General features: G+C 37.3%; 2 protein-coding genes and 1 long non-coding RNA gene across 4 annotated transcripts in view; 1 reads left to right on the top strand and 2 right to left on the bottom strand.

Moving 5' to 3' along the window:
- Positions 1-2,619: 2,619 nt before the first annotated feature.
- LOC122146462 (A-kinase anchor protein 1, mitochondrial-like) lies at positions 2,620-8,827 on the bottom strand. Of its 2 annotated transcripts, none has more exons than XM_042765296.1 (12): positions 8,690-8,827; positions 7,525-7,728; positions 6,460-7,235; positions 6,135-6,235; positions 5,729-5,855; positions 5,550-5,656; positions 5,062-5,239; positions 4,145-4,295; positions 3,988-4,055; positions 3,730-3,803; positions 3,337-3,396; positions 2,620-3,255 (listed from the first exon to the last, which is right to left on the bottom strand). In XM_042765296.1, the coding sequence occupies exons 2-12, from the start codon at positions 7,707-7,709 to the stop codon at positions 3,193-3,195; spliced, it is 1,890 nt and encodes a 629-aa protein (XP_042621230.1). In that variant the 5' UTR covers positions 7,710-7,728; positions 8,690-8,827; the 3' UTR covers positions 2,620-3,192. The 2 variants fall into 2 exon arrangements, with proteins under 2 accessions (XP_042621230.1, XP_042621231.1); XM_042765297.1 differs by lacking the exon at positions 8,690-8,827 and adding an exon at positions 8,522-8,652.
- Positions 8,828-10,069: 1,242 nt separating this feature from the next.
- The window catches only part of LOC109104427 (neurofibromin-like), a 48,193-nt gene continuing 30,776 nt past the window's right edge, over positions 10,070-27,486 (bottom strand). The window contains 22 exon segments of the mRNA XM_042765300.1: positions 10,070-11,927; positions 12,802-13,018; positions 13,179-13,225; positions 13,404-13,546; positions 13,640-13,740; positions 13,994-14,112; positions 14,186-14,308; positions 15,148-15,305; positions 15,408-15,543; positions 15,661-15,792; positions 15,871-16,006; positions 16,329-16,469; positions 16,550-16,651; positions 16,827-16,968; positions 17,090-17,151; positions 17,467-17,681; positions 17,769-18,048; positions 19,049-19,189; positions 19,516-19,709; positions 20,229-20,431; positions 20,538-20,878; positions 20,969-21,401. Of these exon segments, the coding sequence (XP_042621234.1) occupies positions 11,785-11,927; positions 12,802-13,018; positions 13,179-13,225; positions 13,404-13,546; positions 13,640-13,740; positions 13,994-14,112; positions 14,186-14,308; positions 15,148-15,305; positions 15,408-15,543; positions 15,661-15,792; positions 15,871-16,006; positions 16,329-16,469; positions 16,550-16,651; positions 16,827-16,968; positions 17,090-17,151; positions 17,467-17,681; positions 17,769-18,048; positions 19,049-19,189; positions 19,516-19,709; positions 20,229-20,431; positions 20,538-20,878; positions 20,969-21,401 (3,709 nt within the window). The 3' untranslated portion in view covers positions 10,070-11,784.
- Positions 21,755-24,839, top strand: LOC122146463. The gene is made up of 2 exons (XR_006161007.1): positions 21,755-21,908; positions 23,494-24,839. It is a non-coding gene; the product is annotated as an uncharacterized LOC122146463 (long non-coding RNA).

Here is a 27,486-nt window from a genome sequence, read left to right on the forward strand (position 1 = left end):
AATCCGGCGGAGATATGCGCCTACCTATCAAAGGAAACCACGCCCTCTGTTGGTTGGCCGCGTTTGACAGGAACCACGAGAGTACATTCAGTTCTTTAGTAAGCTCTTTAAACCCTATAAAGTTTACATTTGCGCCACCTTCTGAATAAATACAACCGAAAGCCCTTTTGAAATAGGAAATGAATGTTTAAAACTAAAATTAAGCGCTGTAATTCAAAACACTGAAATAAAATCTAGTTTTTCTTTGTGGCACAAGCATATTCTGTCTTGTGTCACTGTAGTTTGACTTATTATTAATGGCAATGTCATAAATCCCCACAAAATCAGTAATTAGTGAAAGGAATATACAAGAAGATAGATTACTTAGTAAGATATATTATTTATGATCAGGTTTGTTTGGCTTTCAATTGTCTTAAAGGTTGGAAAGTCCTTGTATTCGTTTGGCACCTTTCAGTAGACAATATTATCATTAACAAAAACTAAAACCAAACCGGAAAAACTTTCATTACTTTAAGTAAAATTAACATAACTTAAACTTATTTTAATTCAGTTAGTTGCCAGAATAACTGTAAATAACACTAAATTAACTAAAATAACTAAAAGCTAATAAAAAAAAACATATGGGGAAAAATAAGAAAAACAAATAACAAAATGGCTAAAACTTTAACTAAAATGAAAACAGAATAAAATATAATTCAAGATATTAAAAAAAAATATATAATAGTAATTAATGATGCTAAAACAACACTGGAGTTCATTGAATGAAACACTTGGAATGCTTGTTTTTTTTCATGATATGGACTTTCCAGTGATTTATATTGTTTTATACTTAATAATATTGTTTACCCATAAACATAACACTAAGGCATCTTTTGATATGTATGTTAATTGTGCTGGAGGGTGATGAAAAACTTGACATCCCCACACATGCAGGTGATGTATTTCAGAGCCTTTCGCTGCTTTGCTGAGTGAGCATGCAGAATGGATAGATCAGTGTTAGTGTGACATCTGCTGACTTCATTGATATGGAAATGCTCAAATAGGGGGTTTATCAAATGACTGCAGCTCTAGTTTCACAGAACCAGATCACTGTGGAAAATAAGAGCACTGCTTCCCACTGCCAAATGAGAACTCTTTAACCAGCCAATAATATCTGGACTTACTTAGTAAACACATAGATCATGCTGCTAATGTTCTCATAAACTTTCTCAAACCTATAGCAGTCCAAAAACACAGTCTTAAATTTATGTTCCAACTCTAATATGTGGTATTAAGGCTTCTACTGGTAAAGGGTACATTGTGGAGAGTTTTATATATTTGGTAATGTAGTAAGAGTGTTTCCTGTACCAAGAAAAGTAAGCTGCATCATGTTATATGAGCCCAATCTGTGAGGGAGACCCACAGTCATAGCAGCATCTGTGTTTGATTAATAAGCGGATCTTCTACTTACTGAAAGTCTCATTTTTTTAACGCTGTGCATCTGTTAGCTGCCTAACAGATCAATGTCCCTCTTTAGGATAACACCCATTCATCAGGCTACTCTGGAAAAGAGAGGATCTGCTTAGGGAAATAGAAATCTCAGAGTTAAGACTGGAGAATATGAGAGTACACATGCAACAGAATCAGCCGTGACATTCAGCTTCCTCAGAGCAAACCAATCAGACCCCCTGCAGCAGGAAGATATGAGAGCAGGGCCAAATATGAGGAGCTTTCTGCATGTTTACTGAAGAATGTCAGCAGTCACTTTAAATAATTCAGCCCATTTCAGCACACTTTTCCGTGATATTTCATTGCAATAGAAGTCACCTTTTCTCTACAAAGTGACTTGCTTTGTAATCTTTCACATGGGTACAAAGCCATGTGACATTTATTCAAGTCAACTGAATGTTTCCATGTTGATCGCCACTAATAACTTTACTGGAGTAAGGTTTTATAGGGCTCTTTTTTTTTTCTTTTTTTTTGATCGATTGCCTGTATTAGAGCAATTACCATTTACCAATAAATAAATATAATGAAATAAAATTATAAATATATGTGTGTATGCACACACAATTTTATTTGAAAAATGTCAATTATCAATTAATTTCCTCACCTTTAAAATTGAACACTATTCTCAAAACCTACGTGAAACAAGCCATTCAAAGCTTTACTCAGAGTGACATCTGTTGGCCAGAAGTAGCAGGTGCATGTAATTTTTTTCCAAGTCAGCCAGAGAGTATGTACTTTTTAACTATTAGGAAGATGTTGTGTCATACTAAATAAATCAGACATGGGTTAAACCAACTGACATTATTGCTATTGAGGTTAGTACTCGTTTAAAATCAGCTATAAACGATGCATTAAAAGTTGATATGGAGCCAAATATGGAGAGATTTATTATGTCCTTTTCCCCTAGCAACTCTGAACTATTGTTTTTTTTTTTAAATAAACTTCAATATCTGTGATGCAGGTTTTTCAAGGCAGCATTCCAAAAAAAAAAAAAAAAAAACAATTCGCTTGTTTTTTCGAAAAGAAACTTTTTTTTTAGAGCCTATAAGCAGTTTATAAAGTTTTAAGCAGTATATTGATTGTAATTTAAAGCGAAGTCAGCATAAGCACACGAGACAAAAGCACACCATGTTTGCGATATCCACAGATCTTTTACTTCAACAGCAGTGAGATGTTTGGCAGCGTCAGCATGAGAGTACAGAGCACTGAACCGTACAAGTTCATTTCAGCAGGGGATCATACTGCTCTTCACTGCTGGAGTTCTTTAAGACTTTACATTCAGAGAGCATAACCCTATCCCCACCCTTATCTTACAGAAGAGAAACAAAATACAAAGACCAAGAGAAAAACAAATATTTCTAAACAGAGAACAAAAAATACTGCAAAAAAACCTATATACTTCAATATCAAAATACCTGAGCATAACACAACCTTTCAAACCATCAGCATTCAAGAGAAAAGTACAATATTAGCAGGTGTTCACATAAACAGCTTTGGTTTACTCTGTAATGCATTCTGGGCCAATAACTTAATTCAGTTTTTTAAATAACATCAAATAGCGAAATATTAACCATTTAAAGAGAATTCTTCAAAAATTTGGTTTCCAACATAATCTTCATATAACAAACAAATATACAAAAAGTGGAAAACATTATTTACTGTGCAAAAGGGTGATCAAGAGACGATAAGCAAAAAGCTGTGCCATCACTGCATCTCAAACCAGGTGCAAAACCCCCGTTCAGCCAGTAATCTGTTCACCAGAACCACCTGGAGACCCACAAAGCACAACAAAGTAACAGTTACAGCTGAAATGTAAGGATCTAGTAAATAAAACTCAGACATACACACCTCTTCTCCCGTCTGTTTCCACATGTGCACCAGAGGAAGGCCATCATGACTGCCTGTCACCTGACCATAAACAAACATCTATCACATTCAGAACTCTTACAGAAAAACTAATGAAAATATTCCTCAGAGCTGTTTTTGATCACCCAGTGAAGAGCTGATGAAACATTTGCCAACTGATGAAAAAAAGCTAGTAATTATTGAATCAGAAATTGTAAGATTAAAATGACATTTAAAAAAAATATATATATATTTAGGGGGGGATTTCAAGTAAATATTTTAAGTCAAAGGGCTGATATATAAAGTTTGAGAAGCTTAAATATCAAGAATCATTCAATACTGTGTAAATAATGTACTGGAAAAACTGGAAAGACAAATGTGTTTGTTTGTTATAACCTTGATGATTAAGGCCATGTTTGCAGTTAATTCCTTTAGCGCTGTTTTGGCCTCCAGGGAAAACTCCTCCTCTCCTATCAAAGCAAACAAATGGCCTTTTGTTTAGTTTTTTAGCATAATTCAGCATCTATGATTTATTTGTCTGATTTTTTACAAAATGTACAAAAAATAACACCATTGTATGTATGTATGCATGCATGTACGTATTACAAAACGGCACATAAATAATTTTTAATAATAAACAATCCAATGTTTTACCTGGCAAAGGAGTGATGTTGTCCAGCAGAACCTCTGCTGCCTGGAATGGCAATGTTACAAAGTCTGACCTGTGAAAACAATCTTCAAATATCAGAATGAACTCATTCCAAAACAATTACAGATAAAAAAAAATCAAATCAAACTTAAGCCACCTCACCTGATCTGCCTGAGGGTGGCGCTGTTCACAGTGTCATAACCTCCATTATCTACATATCTGATATGAGCCATTCCAGACTCTCTGTCATACTGGATGACCTGGGCTCTCTGCCAACCACTTCCTGTTACCGGAGCAGCACAGACCACCCCCACTGACAGACACAGACAGAAAACAGAGACTTCCTCAAACTAGATGACAACAAGAAATCCAAAGTATTTTGAGAAATGACCACACTGCCATGAAACCGAATTATATAATTTGTCTTGCCAAATGTGAGCAACATTTCATAACATTTATGACATATACTATCAGAGATGATGTCTGTCTTTGGGTGGGTGTGTGTGTGTGTACTGTACATATGTTCAAAAAGTTTGGGGTCAGTCATTACTTCTATTCAGTAAATATTAATTCAATTAATCAAAAGTGACAGTAAATACATTTTTAAATATTATTGAAGATTTCTATTTCAAAATGTATTTCTGTATTATACTAACACAGCAATATACAGTATAAAATTTTAAAACAAACAGAAATGTTTGATCATTTCATACTGTTTTTATTTAATTTTTTTTTTGTTATTACAGTTTTGTTTATGAATAAATACTGTGTAAAAACATCCTAGGATCCACTTCATGAAGTTGGTTGCTAGTGTTGTAACTTTACTAGTATTCTAAAATATCAGAAATGGTAACAATAAAGAAATTAAAAGTACTTTTTAAAGTCATGCCAATAAAGTTGTGCTTATTCTAAAAGACAGAGAAAGAGCAAATTAAGCAAAACCATAACACGCTATGTTAAAGACAGATGTTGTGTTGTTCCTATCAAAAGCATTTGCTAAAATTAATACATGTAAATGTGAATATAAAACATATATTCTCCACATTGAGATCTGTGTGTGTAAGTAAAGGTCTGTATACCTTCGACAGGGGTGGGCAGGCTGGGACATCCTGGCTGAGAGTAGCAGAGCTGCATGTGCTGTATAAGTGTGGGAAGGGCCTGATAAGATGGATGCTTGTGCTGCTGAACAAACAGATGATTACCCGCATCCACCCATGAAACAATCACCTCCACAAAAACATCCTGAGGCAGCAGCAGCTACAGAGACAACAGATCAACACTCAGCTTTTAAAACGCAATGGCTACTCTCACATTGGCACCTCAAGTCACATCAGGATATTTAATGTCTTCAAAGTAGCATCAAAGTTGGCATGATGTTTCTTAAAGCACCAATTTTCCACTTAAATTTAGGTTTGTTCTTCACACAAAGCTACTGCACAATTTGAGATAACTAAAGTCACGAGTCATCGGACACTCTTGTGATACTTTCATGATGTTGTGTGTTCTAAAATAGTAAGTCATATGAATTTGGAATGAGTTAATATGATATGATTTTAAGGTTCCTCACCCAGGATGTCATGGGCAGGCAGGGCAGAGGAACACAGTTAGTCAGATCCAGATCTTTGAACTTCTTCCTGATGAGTGAGAGAGCATCATCCACCTGCTGCTGTGAGCCTGGATGAACAAACACAGACATGAATTCAGCACTGGGCTTCTGCATAGAGTGAGATATGCAGATAAACTCACCTTGGATGTGGCAGATTTGAAACTCCTGGGTGAATGGCAGTATGGAGACATAGATCTTTGCTCCAGAGCTCTGCTTCAGGAAGTTCATGAACTTCCCCTGCTTCCCGATCAATCGACCAACCAGATGCTGCAAAGACAGGTCTTGATTTAAATCTTCAAAGGACAACAAGTCTTTCTGTCTCTTATTGAAGACATGTCAAAACAAGCAAAACAAACCTCCATGCACACACACACAAAGTATGCAGGCCTCTATATGCCCTGTAATTTGAGCTTTTTTGTAGTCTAATACGTCAAGATCATGTATCTTTTCTGCTGTGGTGCATCTCTGAACACGTTCATGCAGTCTTTTAATGGGCTAATGTTCAAACAATATCCGTATGTGAGTGTGTCTGTGGGCGGGGCTCACCGCTGGCACCTCTATGTCCCAGAGAATGATGGGTGGGGCTGGAGGTGGGGTTAAGCTGCTCACCTGAGTGTCAGCACTAATGCAGCTTTTAACATCTGAACCTGGAGACGAGATCCATGTGAATGTCACACATAGATATTTTAACTGCTTTGTAACTGATGCATATGAAGTCTCACTTTATATAGATGCCAAAAAAAAAAAAAAACATAAAATAACAATGCATAGGCTTACAAAAAATTAAAAAGCCAGTTAATTAATTTCAGTAACTGTAATAATTCAACAGGAGGATAACTGCATGAGTTTGGAAAATAACTGTTTCATGCACCTCTTAAGGCCTCCTCCTCTCCCTCTGTCACTCCGAGCATGCTGGGAGTCATTTTGTTCTCAATGCTGACTGTGTCTGCTTCTGTGGGGGTCATCAAAAACCCTTGACCCTCCTCAGACAACTCTCTGGTGAGCCCTTCTGCACCGGATGCATCCTCTGAAAAGCAGGAACCACACCCAGAATCATCTCCAACAGAAGCTCCTAGATGGCTGAGTAGTTTTTCTCTGAATGAGCCCACATCCTGAAGGGATACTCTGCGGTCATCGTCACCGCTGAATGATTCTTGAGCAGCATATAGAAATCCACCCTGTGCAAGCTCATGTGGTTCACTGGGTTCCTGGGTTTTCCAGTCCTCTGCTGCGGCGTCTATGACCTGTTGGACCAGAACAGAACTGATCTTCTCCATGTTCTCCTGGTTCAGGCCTCTATCAGGGGAGAGATCAGACAGGCTGCTGCCATCATGACTGTCCAAGCTGACAGGACCTGACTGTTGTTCTGTTAAAGTGTGAGAGTTGATGGGAAGGCGGTTTGAAGACAGACAAACCGGATCAGACTCAAGCCCAGAGTCATCTTCACTAACTTCTCCACAGTCTGGATGACCTTCACCAGCAATGTTGTCCTTTTCTTGCTCAGTTCGGAGAGCCTCAGGGAAACGAACAGATACTTCTCCTTCCGGCTCGGGTCGAACTCCCTTGGTGAGGCCTATTTTGGATTTGGTGCTGGTAGGATTTTTGATTTCAGAGGATCTTGAGATGCTGTGGTCCATGTTCAGGTCACTGTAAGAGAAGATTTGATTTTAGTTGATCTTGAGATGCTGTGGTCCATGTTCAGGTCACTGTAAGAGAAGAGAAAAAGCAAATCTGTCTGTTTTTTGAAAGTGAATACTTTTTTATTAATATTTTAATTGTAAAAATTTTGTTCATTTAGTTGAATTTTTTGGGTCATATTGTAGGTATTTGTAAAGAAGAATTAATATAAGAATATATTAGCACCTAAAACTGTGGCTAACCAAGTATGCAACCTTTAAACACAAGACACAACTCATGTATGACCTGCACTACTGACCTTTCCCCCAGAATACTGGAGTCTGCAGGGGAGGGGTGAACAGTGCTGCTGCTGTCCGAACAACACACGTTCTCTTTAGTACAGAGAGGTGCTGTCGTCCTCCTCCTCCTCCTAAAGCTGTACCAGCACCAGCTCAGCAGAGTCAACACAGAGACAGAGATCAGCGGCCTAAACGACAGCAGCATCCTCTTTCCACTGATCCCACTGAGAGAGAGAGAGAGAGAGAGAGAGAGAGAGAGGTCAGCTAGCATACATCTAATAAGACCATCCCTGGTCTTCTTGAGTGGCACCAGACTGTAAGGAGAGACGCCTGAGCTCAGAGGTCCAGTGAGTCTTGACACCAACACTTCTGCAATAGAAGACTGAACCAGACCAATCTCATTAGCAGCTCAAATATCCCAGCAACACATAATCGACACACGCAGCGCTGTTAAATACAGCCATCACCATGACATTCACCAAACATCTTGGTTTCTGGCCACCCATGAGTATCAGTATCAATATTTTTTACAGTGTTAATTCAACTCAATTTGAGATTGACGTCAAGCTTACATTTATGTGCATTTGGAGAAGAATAAAAAGAGGAATTTAAGTACAACTTTAAGTGGCATATCCCAATATAGGTCAAAATACACACACACAAAAAAAAAAAAAAACATTCAGGATAAAACTAGAACCTTCTAAAACAAACTTTTTTACTGCATAGGTGAAAATAAAGGCATGCAAAGAGAAGTAGCTTTTGCAAAAAACATAAATGCTACTAACAAACTGACTCTTCAGAACTTAGTATATTGTTGATTCAACCGCATTTTTATTAAATCGCAGTTAAATGAGTTGGAATAATATCAACATGCAGACATCAAATTCAGAGGAGATATGAATTAAGAAATCTGTTCAGGTAAACGAAGCTACAGAGTCTCAATCTTTCTATGATTTTTAGAATTTGACAAATGGGCTTCACTACACTATGATCCTATTTGAGTAATGAGATAATGAACTTTATGACGTGGTTGAAGTCAGTTTTGGTTTTAATGTGAAAACGTTAAAAACCAAATGATGCATTTAACTTATCAACACATGCGCCACCGAACAAACAACTCAGAGAGAGATCTTCATTTTAAATAACTGCTCGAGCTCGTTCTTGATATCTTTCACGCTTACTTACCTTGAGGTTCAGCAGCGTTGGCGTGTGCGTGACGTCACGGGAGCGCACGTGTGCTCGCGACAGCTATCATTAGAAACTAAATATGGTTTACCTGTCACCCCTCGTGACTTTGCCATAGTGAGGGATGCCATCACCAGTGGAGTAATTACACCTTTTAAAAACTCAGCTGATTCTTTACCTTCGTGGACACATCCCTGTGACACACCAATAGGAAAGATTTGCTTTTTGTCCAGTCCCTCTCTCAGGAATAGGAATAGAAAGTGTGGTCCTTTACCTAACAAATATTTAATTACTAATAAGGTTAAAGAGATATCTTTTAAGTTACTACACCGATTTTACCATGTCAAACTTTTATCTTTAAAAATGTTTCCTGAGATGGATCCCCTCTGCTCCTTTTGAGAAGTGGAAGATGAGTCTGTATGTCATCTTTTTTGCGATTGTGTCCATGTAGCTACCTTTTGGAAGAAATTCTGTATATTTGTACGTGTCTCTATCTTAGACAATTTTTCTTTGGTGTTTAAGGATGTCTTAAACACAGCTGTGGCCTAATGGTTAGAGATTTGGACTTGTAACCAGAAGGTCGCAGGTTCAAGTCTCGGTGCTGGCAGGAGTTGTAGGTGGGAGGGAGTGAATGAACAGCGCTCTCTTCCACCCTCAATACCCATGGCTGAAGTGCCCTTGAGCAAGGCACTGAACCCCCAGTTGCTCCCCGGGCGCTGGATATATAGCTGCCCACTGCTCCGGGTGTGTGTCCACAGTGTGTTCACTTCTCACTACTGTGTGTGTGCACTTGGATGGGTTAAATGCAGAGCACCAATTTCGAGTATGGGTTACCATACTTGACAAATGTCACGACTTTCACTTTTTCACTTATTTGGTTTTTATAACTCTCGAAAGAATGTACTGTAAAGTATTTTCTTATAAATCTATTTATTTTCCTAGCTAAATTTTAAGGTCTATTAAACCTTTATTTTTTATTTTTTGTAAAGACCTGAAATGTTATTTGGAGATTATATCCTCTTCCAGCAACGTCAAAGCCTTAAAATCTTTTACGCTGTATAAGTATAATTATTATACATAAGTATTATATTTGTGCTTCTTTATAATGTGCTATTGACTAGCTGTTGGGAGGGTGGGATTTAGCTTTTGTCTTTTTTTCTGTCTTTGTTTTGGGTTTTTTCAAAAAGTACCAACTTATTCTTTTTAAATTTTATTGTTTTTACACAATATTTTATTTTGAATAAAATGTGTATAGATGCATTTAATTCAAAGAAACAGATCAGGAATCTACAGTAGTCTTCCGATGTGTTACATCTAGATATAAAGTGTGTCCTTTTTACCAACAAAGTCTTAAAACATAAACCACAATGATAAGCAAACTGGACAGAAATGGACTTTATTAGTGTTACATGTGTAAATATGAAATCAGATGATAACAATAATGTATTATGAGGAGGGTCCAGAGGAAACAAATATTTTGATCTTCAGTGCAACCCTCAATATTTCCACCATGTTATTGACATAATGCAGTGAACATGATCGATTGACAGTTATTCATATTTTATGTTGTACATATTCAGTAATTGACTGCTTTACAAAAAGCAAAATAATACAATGTCAGTCACTTGTATTTACAGTGTAGTAAATATACTTTTCTATTTTTACACAAAAAATATTTACAGAGTTGAAGCTCTCAGCATAAAAAAAGAAACATAAGAGAACAATTATGTAAAATTTGCATAACCTCAAGTGCCGAAAGAGAAAAAACTTCACTCTAGTGTTTGAAACATCCAACAACTCTGCCATTAGTAAAGTCATGGTCAACCCTTGACCTTTCTCATGTTAAGACATACCAATATGAAAACAATTAGAAGAACAGAAAAAAATCGAATTGACCCCAACCCCACATACACAGATTTCAACATGTCTAAGAATCAAAATGGCACCATTGTATATGGGATAATAATAAAAGATTTCAAGCTTGGATTTCATTTTTTGAGAGGAAAATAAAACAAAGATAGAGACATCAGCACACAGGGCATAACATTTACTGTATATGACCGGTAAATAAAACCTGTTCTAGTCCAACAAACTCAAAACTGGATGGTACAGACTCGCGGAACCCAGAATATTAAAGTAAAAGAAACAAAACATGTTGAGAAATAAGGCTCAAGTAAACTTTGAAAAAAGCATGAGAATTGTCCCTAAAAAAGCAAGTTTTTCAATCTCTTTTTGTTCAAGGGGCCATATCATAGTGAAACCCAATGAGATCTTTGCCGTTCTCCCCCCCCTTTTTTAATATCTGAATGTTTTTTCAGCTGACAGCTGATTGTTATTTTTCCTGCAAAGTTAAATGCAGTCTTAAAACTTTCCCCTCTAATTCAAAACTGACAGATCATAACCTGACAAATAACAGCAAATACATTACAGATAGAACAGGCCAATCAAAATTCAGAAATTCACATAAAGTAATTTGGTAAAGTAAGTGGTGTTTTGAACAGGGATCATAGTTTAGATGGACTAGCAATTTAACTCTTCTCTTACAAATATTTCCTCCTTGTACTATAAAATTGAAAGTCTATTAAAGGTTATTTCTTGCAGTACTGCATGGACAACTGTGCATTTTTGTTTTAGGGTACAGCTCACAAATTGACTTTCCAGGAAACAAAATCATTCATTTCCTAAAAAGAAACGACCACAAAAGATGCAAGTAAATAAAATCAAATACATCTGAACAAAAGAATGGCACTTGGTTAATACTTTCATCTATTAAATCTAGTAAAGACAGAAATTAGTGCTTTTAAACAATGTATGTGATTCAAAAGTAAAAATAAAAAAATAACCAGGTTCAAATTCTGTTATGCACAAACCAAACCAAAAACTTATTGGACTTCCTCCCATACTTTGTCAAACAGTGACTGGTTTAAAAAGAGGCGTTTATTTTGATTCCTGGCAAACACGGCTGAACAGTTTCAAGAGAACCTAAAGATAACCATAAATGGTGGGTTTAGCAGAAGTGAAGAGAAACTGCATAAAATGCAGTGCAATGCATGTCAGCGGTCCAGCAGGGGCTAAACCCTGCTGTGCTGTAGATCTCATACAATCTTTTTGATACTAGGTCTTTTAAAGCTGCCGGTGCTGCGTTGTTTCTGGACCTGGCTGGCTGAACCGTGTCGTGTGCGACCGCTAGCTGCCAGACCCGTGGTGGGGGACAGATCCACCTTCTCTTTATCAATTCCTGCTCAAAGCAAAAACATACATGCATAATTATACAAAGCTACAAACAAACAAAATGATTTTCTGAAGTGTCAAGATATATAGCCTGTATTTTAACAGTGATTTAAAGCTTTAAAGTGTAAAAGTTCAATTGAAGAGGGTGAAAGACTTTTCAGTCATACTGTACAGACCAAGATATATCATGCTCAGATGATACAAAAGTTATAAAAAGCACACACAAAAGGTGGCTAAGTTGTTGCTACAAACAGAGGCAGTGTATACTTCCTACCATGAGGCAGAAAATAGATTTAGAGCATACACCATATGCATTTCTCATAAAAAATTCAAATAAACTTTGTTACGACACTGTGTAACCGTTCATCTGCTACAAAGAAAGAGTTTAAATATAAACTACAGTGCACTGAGCAGAGTGCAGAGAGAGCTAAAAATGAAGCAGGAAGTGTCAGGCAGAGAACTTCACACTATTTGATCAGCTTTTTTCCTCTAGACAGCATGTAAGAGGAATGATAGGATCCATTTTAAAATTCTTTTACTTGTTTTTAAATCCCTGAATGGTCTCGCCCCATCCTACATTTCTGAGCTGTTACACCCTTATACACCCACTCATTCTTTCAGGTCAGCTGATCAACTTTTCCTGAATGTGCCAAAACAAAGTGTTATCTTAGAGGGGATTCTTCTGTACAGCACTTTGGTCCACTTTGGTTTTAAAGTGCTTTATAAATAAAGTTTGATTGCTTGATTGATTGATTGATTGATGTAATAAGTGACATAATCATGCTTGATCTGCGAAAAGCAGTTGCTGAAAAACTCACAGTTGTTACAGAGACACGGTAAGAGTGAGAGGCACCTTAAAAGAAACAGTCTTATATACTGACCAGGTGCATGCTGGGAGGTGGCCAGTGAGGTCATTGAATTTGAGAGGTTGAGGTTGGCAGTGATGCTGAGCTGGCTCTGGACAGGTGGAGGGTATGGTGAGGTGGGCGTCCGCAGACCCTCCTCGCTCGTTTCCTCATCGATGCCGGGCAGATAGGTATCAATCAGTGCATCCAGAAACTTGACAATCAGCTCCGCATAGTCTGGGAACTGAGTCTGCTGTGGAACAGAGAGCAGCTCATGTTTCTGCAGATATTATATAATCGTATCATCTTTACCCTCTCATTAAATGTTCTAATTCTAAAACTGCAGTAAAGTAACTGATTATGATCCATGTTTTTCTCTGTTGCATTTTGAGAACAGATTAAGTGTCAAATACCTTAGAGAAAGGACCGGCAAACCTCCAGAGTCCATTGAACCCAAAAGCTGTAGAGATAAGTAAAAAGTATGTAAAAATGAGTCACAGATCATACTTTCACATCCACTGATCCTGCATTGCTCAAGCAGTGAAGATCATTTTGTCTGTTCAATCATCTACAGCTTTAGACTCTAACAGCAGTTCTACAGAAGTGTGCATGTGTTGTAGAGATGTGTGCCGCTTTACTTTGCAGGTAGGACGTTTGGTACTGAGGTGGCGACTCTTCATGATAAACTACACTCTGCACAATTCCATGGACTGGGTTCAAAAGATTTGGGTCCTGACACAGCGACAACAAAGTATTGATCTTTGAGTCCAGGAGGTTGTGACTGAAACAAAAGTCAACATACAACAATAAGAGTCTCATTTCATCATTCTGTGTCAAATGTATTGAAGAGCAGGTGAGCTGCAGTTGGACTTACACGACAGGAAAGACCTTAGGGAAGACAACACTAGCCTCCGCTAGAAACTCATACAGGATCCTCTGCTCAAATTCATCCGATGTGTTTTTCACTTGAGTGGCCTGAAAAATCATTGAACAATACAGCTGAGTCAAAATTCAGAGAATGGAGGTTTGGATGGTGTTTGAAGGAAATGGCAGTTGGGGGGGGCATACAGCTGGGGTGGGGGTTTTTGGGTTGGAGGTTTTGGTTGAGGAACAGAAAGTGATAAAAAAAAAAAAATAATTAACAAATTTACATTTTATATGCAAACTCATCTGTGAATGAGGAAGTGAAAAAAGGGTCCTAATTCATTCTGAGAAAGAAAGACATTACCAGCACAGTAAGAAGCAGTGCCTGGATTTTAGGATCTGTGAGGACTTCCTCATTAAGCAGGACATTGGACTCAGACACCGAGACCTTCCGCAGGTGGTGATGTGACATTCTTGGGGTTTCTTTCAACGGGAAACAAAAAGTTATAAACGGATGCAAACACAGAGAATCATTTCAGTTCTTTGTGACGCTCACCAATTTCATATTCGTTTTCAGCAACTCTTCTCATCTTGGGCGGTGTTGTGATACCAGATTCCATTTCAGGCCTCTTCGGTGCTTTGCTGTCTGATATCAGGTGGTCAAAACTTTTTCTGGTGCCTAAGAGAAAAATTTTAGGATCATTAAAACTAGGGATGCACGATATTGGATTTTTGCTGATATCGGATATGGTGATACCGATATACGTTTCCTTTTGTTTTGAAACAACACCAGGTGTGTTCCTGTGTAGAAATTATAAAACACTTTTTTTTTTTTTTTAATTTTGGTTAGTTTTGAGCAAAAACAGATTTGTTAGAACTACTAAATATTATTAAAGTTTTTTTTTAAAGAGAGTACATAGAAAGCTTTGAAAACAACTACAATAAAATCAATATCTGCGTTTTTTTTTTTTTTTTTTTTGGACATATACAGAAACCTTTACATTTTATTTGTGGATTTAACATTAATAGATGGTTTAAAGCAGGGGTCACCAAACTCAGTTCTAGAGGGCCGGTGTCCAGCAGAGTTTAGCTCCAACCCTAATCAAACACACCTGAACCAGCTAATCAAGGTCTTACTAGGAATACTTGAAACTTCCAGTCAAGTGTGTTGAGGCAAGTTAGAGCTCAACTCTGCAGGAGTTTGGTGACCCCTGGTCCAAAGCAAAAGAGCTGTAAAATTTCAAAAAAAAAATAAATAAAATAAAAAAAATAAATAAAAATTCAGAGCTCCTTGTTTTCATAATCCATTTGAAAAAAAAAAAGGCATCAGCATATTTTTTTTTCAAATCGGCCAATGCCCGTTTACATTTTAAGCCTTGATCGGCTGATTCCGATAACATTCCGATAATATCATGCATCCCTCGTTAAAACCACTAACACAAACTAATAGTGGAAAGTTTCAAGTTTACACAAAGTCTTTATCTAGGACATTGTTTTCATAAAACAACATGGAGTTACCTAGAAGTTTCTTGGTGTTGACCTGGGAAGGTTGCCCCATGTCCAGGCTCATGGATTTGCGTGTTCTTGGGCTGATCTGCCCCCCTATGGGGTACTGGGCCACCAAGTACCGCTCTGAGGCTTTTGGGGATGCCCACAGCTGGATTTCCTGCAGCGTTCTGGATGACAAAGATCATGCTTTATGAACTGGGAAGCAAAAGGTTTGCGTTTTACAAACGATGATAGTATAAAGTCACCCTAATCTGCTGTCTAGGTGGTACCTGCAGCTAGAATCTTCATGATGTATGGAGTATGTATCCATGGGAACATTCTCCATGGTAACATCAGAAAGGAGCAACAGCTTCCTATGTTTCAGGCTGCAGCGGCTACGCACTTCCTCTGACACTGGGAGGAGGGCTGTACAAATGCACATACACAAACCTTCCTCACTCTACTGAACCCTAAATAACCAACGTAAAGACACAAACCAGAGAAGACAGAGGAAAAAAGGGGAGATAGCAGTGGTTTCCTTACCTGCCAGATATGCAACGCTCTGTGTGTTCACCTCAAACTTATCACAGTTCAGGTGTTTTCCAACCAAAGCCAACAGCATGTGCAGGATCCGGATCGTGCGTGCCACTGTGGTGGGAGATGGGTGTCTGAACCCTGCCAAAACCAAAAAGGAATTTTGTTGTTTTTCAACAAAAAAAAAAAATGATTTTTATATTTATTTATGAATAAAACCCTCTATATATTTTTAAAGGTGGCCGACCAAAGCGAAATTAAAGTTGGAGTTGAAGTTGAGACCAACAAAATGGTCCATTTGTTTACAGTGCCATTCCAGAGGCTGACGAATCTCCATAAACACCTCCTCAGGACTCTGAGAGATAGACAAGCAGGATCCTTTTGCCTTCACTAGTTCACTTTCAATTTTTAAGTTAAAATATTCTGTGTAGTTGTGTCATTAGCATGCTACAATGTAAGCTAATTGTCAACTTTAATTTTGAGTATTTATATAAACTATACAGTGGTTACCAAAGCCACTGTAGAATTGCCTTATCTGGAAGTGTATTTCTCACTCATGATTCATTTATTCTGTAACTGAAGGTGGCCAATAATGGGTTGTATTCAAGATAGCGTGGGACTATGTATGTTTGTATATGTGCTGCAATTTGACATATGAGAGAGTGTTATATTAGAACCTTGTCATTGAAGACTCGCAGACTATCGAGTGTGTGTAGGTTTTGTTCCAGCAGAGCAGTTCCGGCTGAGTACAGATTCACTTCATCCAACTGCAGCACGGCCACAGCGACCCAGAATAGTGCTTTGTGCATTGGTGAGTCCTGAGTGACACCACACAGTTAAACAAGTCACACATTCTTACACACACAGTCATATCTAGAAGAACACTGTAAGTTGATACCTTGTTGAGCAGAGGCTGTAGTTTAGTGAGGGCGATGACGGTTGCTTCGATCAGCACCTGGCTGTTATAGTTATCAGGACCCTTCAGGCAGCTCTCCAAACCCTAAGGAAAAAAAAAGTTCTTCTTAAATGACAGACATGACAACATTATCACCTAAGACGATCAGAACACACAGCATAGCACATCAAATTTTACTACTTTCTTTCCAGAGCAGAGCAATTATAGTACACAATACAGCTGCTTCAAAGGAAGTCTGACAGTGTAGACAGGTTCTGACCCGGTCGATGCTGAGGAGGGGGCTGGCCTTGCTCAGGATCCGTATGATTTGTTTAATTTGAGTATGTGTGACCCGTTTACTGATGCAGCCAAATACCACAAGAGCCCGTGGCTGCAGGGACGGATTGTATTGAAATGCAAACCTGCACGTTAAACACACACATACAAGTTCATCATGAATCTGACTTGAACACATACCAGTGAACTCAAACTTTATTAGTAAATTATTTCAAAATTCATTTCTACAGAGCAGAGTTTACATACTTCTGCGCCAGATCGGTCCACTGGTCCAACCATTTACAACCTGGAATGTCCCTCATACATGCCTAAACACAAAGGGAAAACCCAGTCAAACCATTTAACACTTTTAAGCATGGAAAACATAGAAATATATAGAGAAATTAAACAAACAGATGCATAACATTTGATCCTTATTTTAAAGTCTGAGTATAAAAAGTAAGTGTTTAAATGAACTAAAGGATTTTTGACCAGTGGCATTCTTTTTGGGTAAGGCTACCCAGTGCAAAGAGAAATAGAAACCAAAGTGCCCCTAAAGGCTTTCCCTCATCACTAGTCTACTTAAGATGGAAGAAATGTGATTATGAAGCAGATTATAAATCTGCTTATGAAGTATAACATACCTCCATGATCTCCAGCAATGCCTCGGTAACCGTCTCCAGGGATGACAGAGCAAAGGTCTCTCTCTCATAGGAGCCCGGAGAGAACGAACGATCCCTGTAGCTGGAACGAAAGGCGATGACCGCAGCCGATTTGACCTTGCTGATGCCGAACAGCAGATAGAACTTTGGCAGGGAGAACTCTGTCAGACTTAGACGCAACACCTGCTTGGTCTCCTCTGCACAGCAGAAGAACAAGACACTTCAGTTATCAATAAATCACTGATCCATGAAAACATCTATCTAGAGCAAAAATGTCATCTTACCGCTGAAACTCAGCTGGGAGCATGTGCAGAGGGAGTGGATGATGTTGATAACCAGGCCATGCGTGGATGCCCGCAGCGAAAGAGGCCCCGTGGCCACCAGCAGGGTCACAACATGGAAGAGGTAGGGCAGGTGGGCGGCTACATCCAGAGAGTTGTTGAAGGACAGCATGAGCATGTACCTGGCCAGGATAGCGATATCATCCCACATCAGGTGCTGCTCCAGTGTCGGTGTGGGAGATAGACACGTCTTATCGATGATTTTACACATCCGAATGATCACCTGTGGATCGGCATGAAGACAAAGTTAAATTTAGATGAGAGAATTCCAGCGTTGTTGTGGTAAACTAAAATTAAAAAATAATAAACTATTAAAAATCTGCTTCAGTAAATTAAATAAAGTTTACATAAAACAAAATAGAATGGTGAATATAACATATTTAACATTATATAAATAGAAGTTGAAAAACCTAAACTTAGAAATGCTTCCTTGGCAACTAACTCAAATAAGTTGAAGTACTAAAATTACTAAAACTAAAACTGAAATAAGGGTACATAAAAAAAAAAACTGATATAAAAATTAAAAAAACATGAAATTACTAAAAAATAAAATTAAAAATCTGAAAACAGAAAAATTAAAAACTTGAAATTTAAAATATGAATAAATAGTATAATAAATAAACAATACTAAAATATATAAGAATGTATCTATAAATATAAAAAGTTTATTTAATAAAATATATAAATTATACACACAATAATAATTATATAATTGTACAATACATAAAGATATAATAAAGACATTTAAAAAACACATTTCCTGTTTCCGATTAACATAAAAACAGATTTTAGGATTGTTCTGCTTGGAAATTAAGAATTAGTTTGAATGAAATATTCAGATGTTAAGATTGTATGGTTCACAGAACCCAGCTGAGAATAATGAACAAACCAAAAGCCCATGACCTGAGCACTATCACTATCTCTCATGACAGAGAGAAATAGAAACAGACAAGGTGGTTAAAGAGCGTAAGAACAACAGCAAGAGAGAAAGAAACCAACCAAACCACATTTGTGTGTCGCACAGTGCTTCTATAATTAGAGCTGTTGTTACAGAATCACATCATGTAACTTTTGCATGTTTTTTTCACATGTTCAGAAACATTCTTAAAATTTGGACCTCAGTCTGTTCAAGTTTCTTCTGATCTAAACATAATGTTAGGAAAAACAGACTTCTAAAAACTGAACTTACAAAGTGTGCGTGTGTTTGTGTGCATAAACGTCACCTTGCTAGACACTAGTTTGACGTTACCAGAGGCCAAAGCCACTGCTGTGTCTGCCATCACTTCAGCTTTGATGGATCCGAGACCACCTGTTGCACTGGTTTTAATAAAACTGTCCAGAACCACATCAAGTAGATCTGTTATCTGCAGACACAGGAAGCGGCCATCAGCTCAACATAGACATATACATAGTATAAATCTTTAAAGAAGTGAGTGCTACATGAATATGACTAGGGAACGGCAAATAGCGATGCATTACTCTTAAAAAGAAATGTATTATGTATGTGGATTTATTTTGCAGCTCCTCATAAGCCCAAACACACCGCCAGCAAAACCCCAAATCAGATGCCTTCAATGCATCTTCAATGCATGTGTCAAATAAGTTTATTTATATAGTGCTTTTTACAATGCAAATTATGTCAAAGCAGCTTTATAGTGCAAAATATATAAATACATTTCAGTTCCGTTACCTGTCCCAGGCTTCCCCAGATCTTTGCCTGAATGGATGGATACATCTGCTTTTCATTGATGGTCATGGTAATGAGTTTGTCCAGAATGGCAGTGACTCGTTGACGCCTGGCATCATCGCTGTGCTTGCAGAAGCGTACCAGGTTCAGCAGCCAGGGAGTCATGTACTCCAAACACAGGTGCTTTAGTTCTATACCTGAATATACAGAGGAAACGTATTGGTTACCAGAACACTTCTAAACTCCATATTCCTATCTCCAGAGAAAGTATTAACACTCTTAAAATAAAGGTTCTTTATTTGGCATCTATGGTTCCTTGAAGAACCTTTAACATCCATTGAACCTTTCAATTCTTTACAGTGATAAAAGTTTCTTCAGATTTTTAAAATGCTCCTCAAACTAAGAAAAAAAATGTTTGTTTTAAGAACTAGTGACTGAAAGGTTCTTTGAAAATGGTTCTTCTATGGCACTGCTACAAAAACACCATTTTGGAAGCTTTATTTTTAAGTGTGTACTCTTGTAGACAACTGCAAACAGCAAATACACAATCAGTTCAAACATTTGTGAACTAATGATGCCTTCCAGTAGCCGTTTTAAGCAGGAACTTCCTAGGAGGACTTCAAGATAAAACAGAGATTGCGGGTAATGATCTGAAATGGCTGGAGGATCTCAAGGGTCTTTTGAGAGTTTAATTGAGGGCTTAATGGGGCACTAACTGGACTTGCTGAAGCCAGAGATACACTCCTCCAGGAACTCCAGGGTCAGGTGAGGCTCATTAGCTGCTAGAGTCTTGCTAATGGACACGATGAAGAGGGTGTTATTGGCAGGGATGCAGAGGCCGGAGGTCTCCAGCAGTTGGCCTTCAATCTTCAGGTTAAAGGTGCATGTTAAGGCACACAGGAGGTTGTAAGCTGCAGATCTGTAAACAAAACAGACAGACAGAAATATTTAAGAATGTATACACTGGTAAACATCTGACCACTGTTGATTTAAATACGTTTGATGAATTTCGGATAACTGATCACCTTAAACTGGGGTCAGAGCTGCCCAGGTTGAGGAGGGCGATGTTGAGAAGGGTCCCCGGAACATCTTTGGGCCTAATTTTGGTGTGCTGGGGAATGGAGTCAGGCTGAGAGAGTTCCCAACGTGTACGGATGTGGATAATCGAGTGAACTATGCTCTCACACTCCTGGTGCATGAAGGTTAACGGCGTGCCCTGGTTAGCAATGGTCAGTGTGAACTGATTTTCATCCACTAGGCAGATCTCCTCAATCTCTGAAGCATAGTAGATGTCGTTGAGGAAGACAGACTGACCCAAGACTCGTGTGCGTTCGGCTGAGGTCACCTGCACTGCTGTACTGCCCACCTGGAGAAAAGACAGAATCAAACATATTGAGACCAATCAAAAAAAGAGAAACCGAGCTGTAAGAAGAGGTATTCATCTTTCTTCACACACCTTAATGGACACTTTGGTGTCTTTGTGCGCCAGTTTTAGGGCATTATGAAAGACCTTCAGGTCTTCTTCCAGTGCAAGAGTAGCTGCCGGAAGCTTCTGTTGCTCTGGTTCCACATACTCAGCCAACCGTGCAGGCGAGTCAATGAACAGTAACTTCTTACTGCCCTTGAGGCCCGTCAGCAGTCTCTCATGGTATTTGGTGTATTCTCGTACCCATGTGTTACAGTTATAGATGTAGATGGCAGCCACATTCTCGTAAGCAAATCCTGGAAAGACAACAAACCATTTGGAGAGGAAGTCGGTCTTGAAGCGGCTGCTCGGACCAGCATGCGTCAAGTCCACTACTAGCTCGTAGGGCTTGGCATAGTACGGTTTGAGGGTGAGAAGGACGTGGTATATGAGTAAGTCCCCATTAATCTGTCCTGTCTTGAATCTGTGAGGGAGAGGAAAACAGACAAAATGGAAACAATGGCCTGCAAACCGATGAATGCTGTTATGACTGATAACTAGAAAAACTTTGACGTATGCTTGAAAAAGCCATCCATTCAAATTTTCAATGGTCATAAAAGCTTAAAGGTTATAAAAACAGACTAAATGTCAATACAGGCTGAAGTCATGGGTGAATCGCCCATGACATGCACTGGATTATGCTTTACAAAAAATGTGCTGTCTAATGAGGCCAGAATACACAATGACCCACAATGACTTTAGCCACACAGTGGTTAATGTGCATGTCTAATATAAGAACCCAAACAGAAGTGAAACAACAGACAGGAAACTCATCACTGGTTAATGAGAATGTTTGCACCTGCAGCTTCAGCTTTAAAATTACCACTTCTCAAAAAAGGCTCAAATTTACAGTGTGCATACACTCACGCAGAGCCATTCCAGCCTCTTCAGATAACAGAACCTCAGAACAAACTAGTAACAGACCGAAAAGGTAAGAAACCTTTTACTTTTATTTTATTTTGTTCTTTTTTTAAGCTCCTCAATTTCATTTCAGTAATTAAAAAAAAAAGTGGCAAAGGTATAACAATTGTGATAAATGGTATATAAATTAAGGAACATAATATTATATATAATTACTAAAATACTAAGTACTAAGCACACTGTGGATATATTAAAAATGAAAGAAAATGTGTAAATTTAAGTGATATATTGCATTAAATTAATCTGCTGTACATGAAGAACTAAACAAGAAAAAAGAATCCAACAAGAAACATTCAAAAATAAATTTCACATACACACACACTTATATATATATATATATATATATATATATACACAGTACAGGTCAAAAGTTTGGAAACATTACTATTTTTAATGATTTTGAAAGAAGTTTCTTCTGCTCATCAAGCCTGCATTTATTTGATCAAAAATACAGAAAAAAATAATGTAATTTTGTGATATATTATTACAATTTAAAATAACTGTTTTTAAATTTATTATACTTTAAATTATCATTTATTTATGTGATGCAAAGCTGAATTTTTAGGATCATTATCACATGATCCTTTAGAAATCATTCTAATATGATGATTCATTATCAAAGTTGGAAACAGTTCTGCTGCTTAATATTTTTTCAGAACATGTGATACTTTTTTAGGATACTTTGATGAATAAAAAGTAACAAAAAAAAGAAGCTATATTTTTAAAATATAAATATTTTGTAAAAACAATATACACTACTGGTCAGTAATTTGGGGTCAGTAATTTTTTTCTTTCTTTTTTTTAAAATAAAACCAATACTTTTATTCAGCAAGGATGTGTTAAATTGATAAAAAGTGATAGTAAAGAAAATAATATTATTAGCATATATATTATTAGAATTTTTTTATTTTATTTTGAATAAATGCAGTTCTTTTTTAACCTTTTATTCATCAAATATATTAGACAGCAGAACTGTTTCCAACACTCATAATAAATCAGAATATTAGAATGATTTCTAAATGATCATGTGATAGACTGGATGTTACATGTGACACTGAAGGCTGGAGTAATGATGCTGAAAATTCAGCTTTGCATCACAGGAATAAATTATTTTTTTAAAGTATATTCAAATAGAAAACTATTATTTTGAGTTGTAATAATATTTCACAATATTACTGTTTTTTCTGTATTTTTGATCAAATAAATGCAGGCTTGATGAGCAGAAGAGACTTCTTTCAAAAACATTAAAAATAGTAATGTTTCCAAACGTTTTGACCTGTAATGTATATATATATATATATATATATAGATATATATATATATATATATATATATATATATATATATATATATATATATATATATATATATATGAAATATGCTCCTGGGTAGAAATCAACTCAATAGAAATTGATTCGTTAGGACCAAAAGTGCACTTTAGTGTTGGTGATTAAAGGGACAGGGGCAGGGACATTCATTTGATTTTAAAGATAAATTTGTAGATAAATGGTATGTATATATAAATAATGTCTTATAAATTAAAGTTGAACAGAAAGTTAAATAACAAAACTTCTTATTTCTCTTATGTCTTGCAGAACCATGATAAGTCGCAGAACAGTTTATTTTGTATGCTTTGCATTGCTCTTCGGAACGACAGCTGCTGAAGCCATAGATGAGAACAACACAACAACAGACACAATAGAAGTCAAAACAACAGAAGACCCACCATTCACAGGAAAAGAATTCACACCAGTCACAAAAACAGAAGACACAACTACTATAACAGGCAAAAATGGCACCATATCAACATCCAACATTAATAGGCAGACAACCAAACTAAACCCTGCAGCGACAACAAATAAACAACCAGTATGCACTCAGGCCACTCATAAACCCAAGGAAGGACACTGTATTTTCTCTCTACCAACTGATAACGTTACCCTGCTACTGATTGTGGTTGGTCTAACAGTGGGCTGCTTGGCATTGTTGCTGACCACACTGATATGCGCCTGCCAGGTTTGTCACCTGAGACGAATTATCTCTAGTCTCCAGCTTCATTATGACAACATTGCCGTAAGTGAGAAGAGTGAATTGCCATGCAGGGATGAAGGCCAAGCGGACGGGCAGCTAACTGAGACCTGCCTTATGCTATCAGAGGTCACCGCAGCACAAGAGGAGAGTAGAGAGGATGAGGGGAACAATACTGAGTCCTGCACTGAGCCGCCTGTGAAGGACTCAAAAGTAGATGTCACCCAAGAGAACAGTCTTGAGCCTGATGCAAAAGCACCAGAGAGCTCCGACACAGGGGTGTGATCACGATCAGACACTTAACAAATGGGTGTCCCACAACTCCCCCTGGTGGCATTTAAAGTCTGCACCTGCTTAAGCTTAAACTGTTATCTAATGCATAAGACTCAGGAAGAAGGTCTGAAATCTGAACGTATAAAATTAGATATATATAAAAAGCACTGAAAATACCGCAAATAAGCCTTTGTCACTCTCAACATTGTTTTTCTTCATTTAGTCTTTAACAATATTGTATGGCCATGTTTCAAATGTGTGCATTTATGTTGTCTGTATTTTAAATAATATATCTGTATTTTGTTCACAATGCAAAAAAAATCCTTAAACAACCTTAAATGAGATATATGTAGTTGAAAAACAAAAACATGCATAAGACTATTTTTTTTGGGAGTATATCTATTTATTGGTTTTATTTTTATGCTTAAAACAACTATTTACCAATATGGTAAGAATTATTTTTTAATGAATTATAATTCTTTTCTCTGAAAACAATCAGATCCAATTTTACGAGTAAGCTTATCTTGTTTTAAGGATGTTCAAATAGTTTTTAGTAAAAAAAATTTAAAAAAAAGATTAGAAAATGACTGTGTGTAGTTTTGTGTTTTTGAGAAATAAAACAATTCAAACCTTGAAACTATACAAGACTTGGTGTTTCTCATTTGAATCAAAACTTAGGTAAAATTAAGATAATTAAATCCACACCATTTCATTTTGTAGCATCACACCACCGTGAGAAATTACATCATTTTACAGCCACACCCACGTTTCTGCAATTCATTCACATTTAACAGATGATCACGTGATCTACAGCATTATATTCTCAGCATGTTATAAATAGAAAAGCAAACCATCCAGGGCAGTTGATAAATGGAACGTCTCCTCTGACTTTATGATTCTGATCTTTGTGAAGAGAGACAGAGGAACATCCTAGAAATGGTAAGACACATTTTGTCACATAAACTTTATTATTAGAGTGTTATTTGGTTAAAAATTCCAGTTAGAAAACTGTGTAAGCAGCACTGAAGTCAAACACCACTTGGAAGAATTTAATAGATTGAATAACCTTTTAAAAAGAAAAATTAATGTGATCATTATACTCTATAAATATAATGCTGGAATATTTATAGTTCTTCAATTATGTATTTCTGACTGGCTAAAAATAAACTGTTGGTTAAAATAAATAAATAAATAATATTTAAAATATGCATACATAATAAGTAACTTGAACAGTTGTAGATAGTTAAACTGTTATGTGAATGGACAAAGTTATTGTATACGTACTGTATTAAAAGGACAATCTCCTGAAGAAACAGTATTTTATATGAAATATAAATATATTTGTTTAATAATAAAAATATGAATAAAAATTTGAGTATAAAATATAAAGTTACACTTTATGTCTGTTTTGTTTTCTCTCTATAGCCATAAATATCAAATATTACACATGGAGCTATCTAGACCTTGTTTGTTCTTTTATCTGTTGGCCATTTTGCTGTCACTGAGCATCTCTTTGACCACAAACTCAGACCCCACCAATGCAGAAACACTTCAGTGGAAGGGTGGAGATGGTGTGAAAAGGTCACGAGTGAGAAGGCAGAACTTACACCTAAAACATGCATTACATTTACCAGAGAAGGCTTATACTTTCTATATGTTATGGAGAATTCTGAACGAAATTTACAATGATACAGACACCATCAAACCATTAATGACGAGGCCAGACAAACTGGAATTTACAACACCAGAAGGGCCAAAGAACATGGAGATCGAGGTGAAACCATCTTCACCTCGCATACAGGAACAAAGCACTCATTCCACTGGTATGACTGGTACAAATAACCCCACAGCTATGCCGTCCTTCCCTACTCACTCATTACCAGACTCACAGAAAACAACTCGATTAGAAGATTTACAACTAGTTGGACAATCAACTCAGCGACTCCAGACCACATTACAGCAAATTACAGAATTCAATCAAGCTATAGAGCAACATATCCCTGATTCCACCACATTTAAAATTCCCACCACTGCATCAGAAGAACCTTCTACAATTGCCATACATGAACAAATCGACCACTTCTCTGGCATTAATAGTATAAATAACTCTACAGCTATAGCATCCTTCCCCACTCACTCATCATTACCAGACTCACAGGAAACAACTCAATCAGGAGATTCACAACTAGCTGAAGAATCAACTCAACGACTCCAGACCACAGTACAGAAAATTACAGAACCCAGTGAAGTTACAGAGCAACACATCCCTGATTCCACAACATTCACTATCAAAAACTTCTCCAAAGCAGCAGAAGAACCTTCTTCAATTCCCATAAATGAACAAATCGACCACTTCACTGCTAATGGCATAAATAAATCTACAGCTATGGCGCTCCTTCCCCACTCACTCATCATTACTAGATGCACAGGAAACAACTCAATCAAGAGATTCACAACTAGTTGAAGAATCAACTCAACGACTCCAGACCACAATACAGAATATTATAGAACCCAACCAAGTTACAGAGCAACACATACCTGATTCCACAACATTCACTATCAAAAACTCCTCCAAAGCAGCAGAAGAACATTCTTCAATTACCATACATGAACAAATCGACCACTTCACTGGTAGTAATGGTAGAAAAAACTCTACAGCTATGTTGTCTCTCCCCACTCAATCATCATTACCAGACTCACAGGAAACAACTCAATCAAGAGATTCACAACCAGTTGAAGAATCAACTCAACGACTCCAGACCACAATACAGAAAATTATAGAACCCAGTGAAGTGACAGAGCAACACATCCCTGATTCCACAACATTCACTATCAAAAACTTCTCCAAAGCAGCAGAAGAACCTTCTTCAATTCCCATAAATGAACAAATCGACCACTTCACTGCTAATGGCATAAATAAATCTACAGCTATGGCGTCCTTCCCCACTCACTCATCATTACCAGATGCACAGGAAACAACTCAATCAAGAGATTCACAACTAGTTGAAGAATCAACTCAACGACTCCAGACCACAATACAGAAAATTATAGAACCCAGCCAAGTTACAGAGCAACACATCCCTGATTCCACAACATTCACTATCAAAAACTCCTCCAAAGCAGCAGAAGAACATTCTTCAATTACCTTACATGAACAAATCGACCACTTCACTGGTAGTAATGGTACAAATAACTCTACAGCTATGGTGGCTCTCCCCACTCAATCATCATTTCCAGACTCACAGGAAACAACTCAATCAAGAGATTCACAACTAGTTGAAGAATCA

Source organism: Cyprinus carpio, chromosome A10 (assembly GCF_018340385.1).
Source record: "Cyprinus carpio isolate SPL01 chromosome A10, ASM1834038v1, whole genome shotgun sequence".
NCBI classification, from domain to species: domain Eukaryota; kingdom Metazoa; phylum Chordata; class Actinopteri; order Cypriniformes; family Cyprinidae; genus Cyprinus; species Cyprinus carpio.

Excerpts from the sequence above, each read along its gene's own strand:
- LOC122146462 (XM_042765296.1), bottom strand. The coding sequence starts at position 7,709 with ATGCTGCTGTCGTTTAGGCCGCTGATCTCTGTCTCTGTGTTGACTCTG. Across the intron at positions 5,657-5,728 it reads TCAAATCTGCCACATCCAAG|GCTCACAGCAGCAGGTGGAT; the intron begins GTGAGTTTATCT and ends TTGTTCATCCAG. Across the intron at positions 4,296-5,061 it reads CCTGCCCACCCCTGTCGAAG|TGGGGGTGGTCTGTGCTGCT; the intron begins GTATACAGACCT and ends TGTGTCTGTCAG.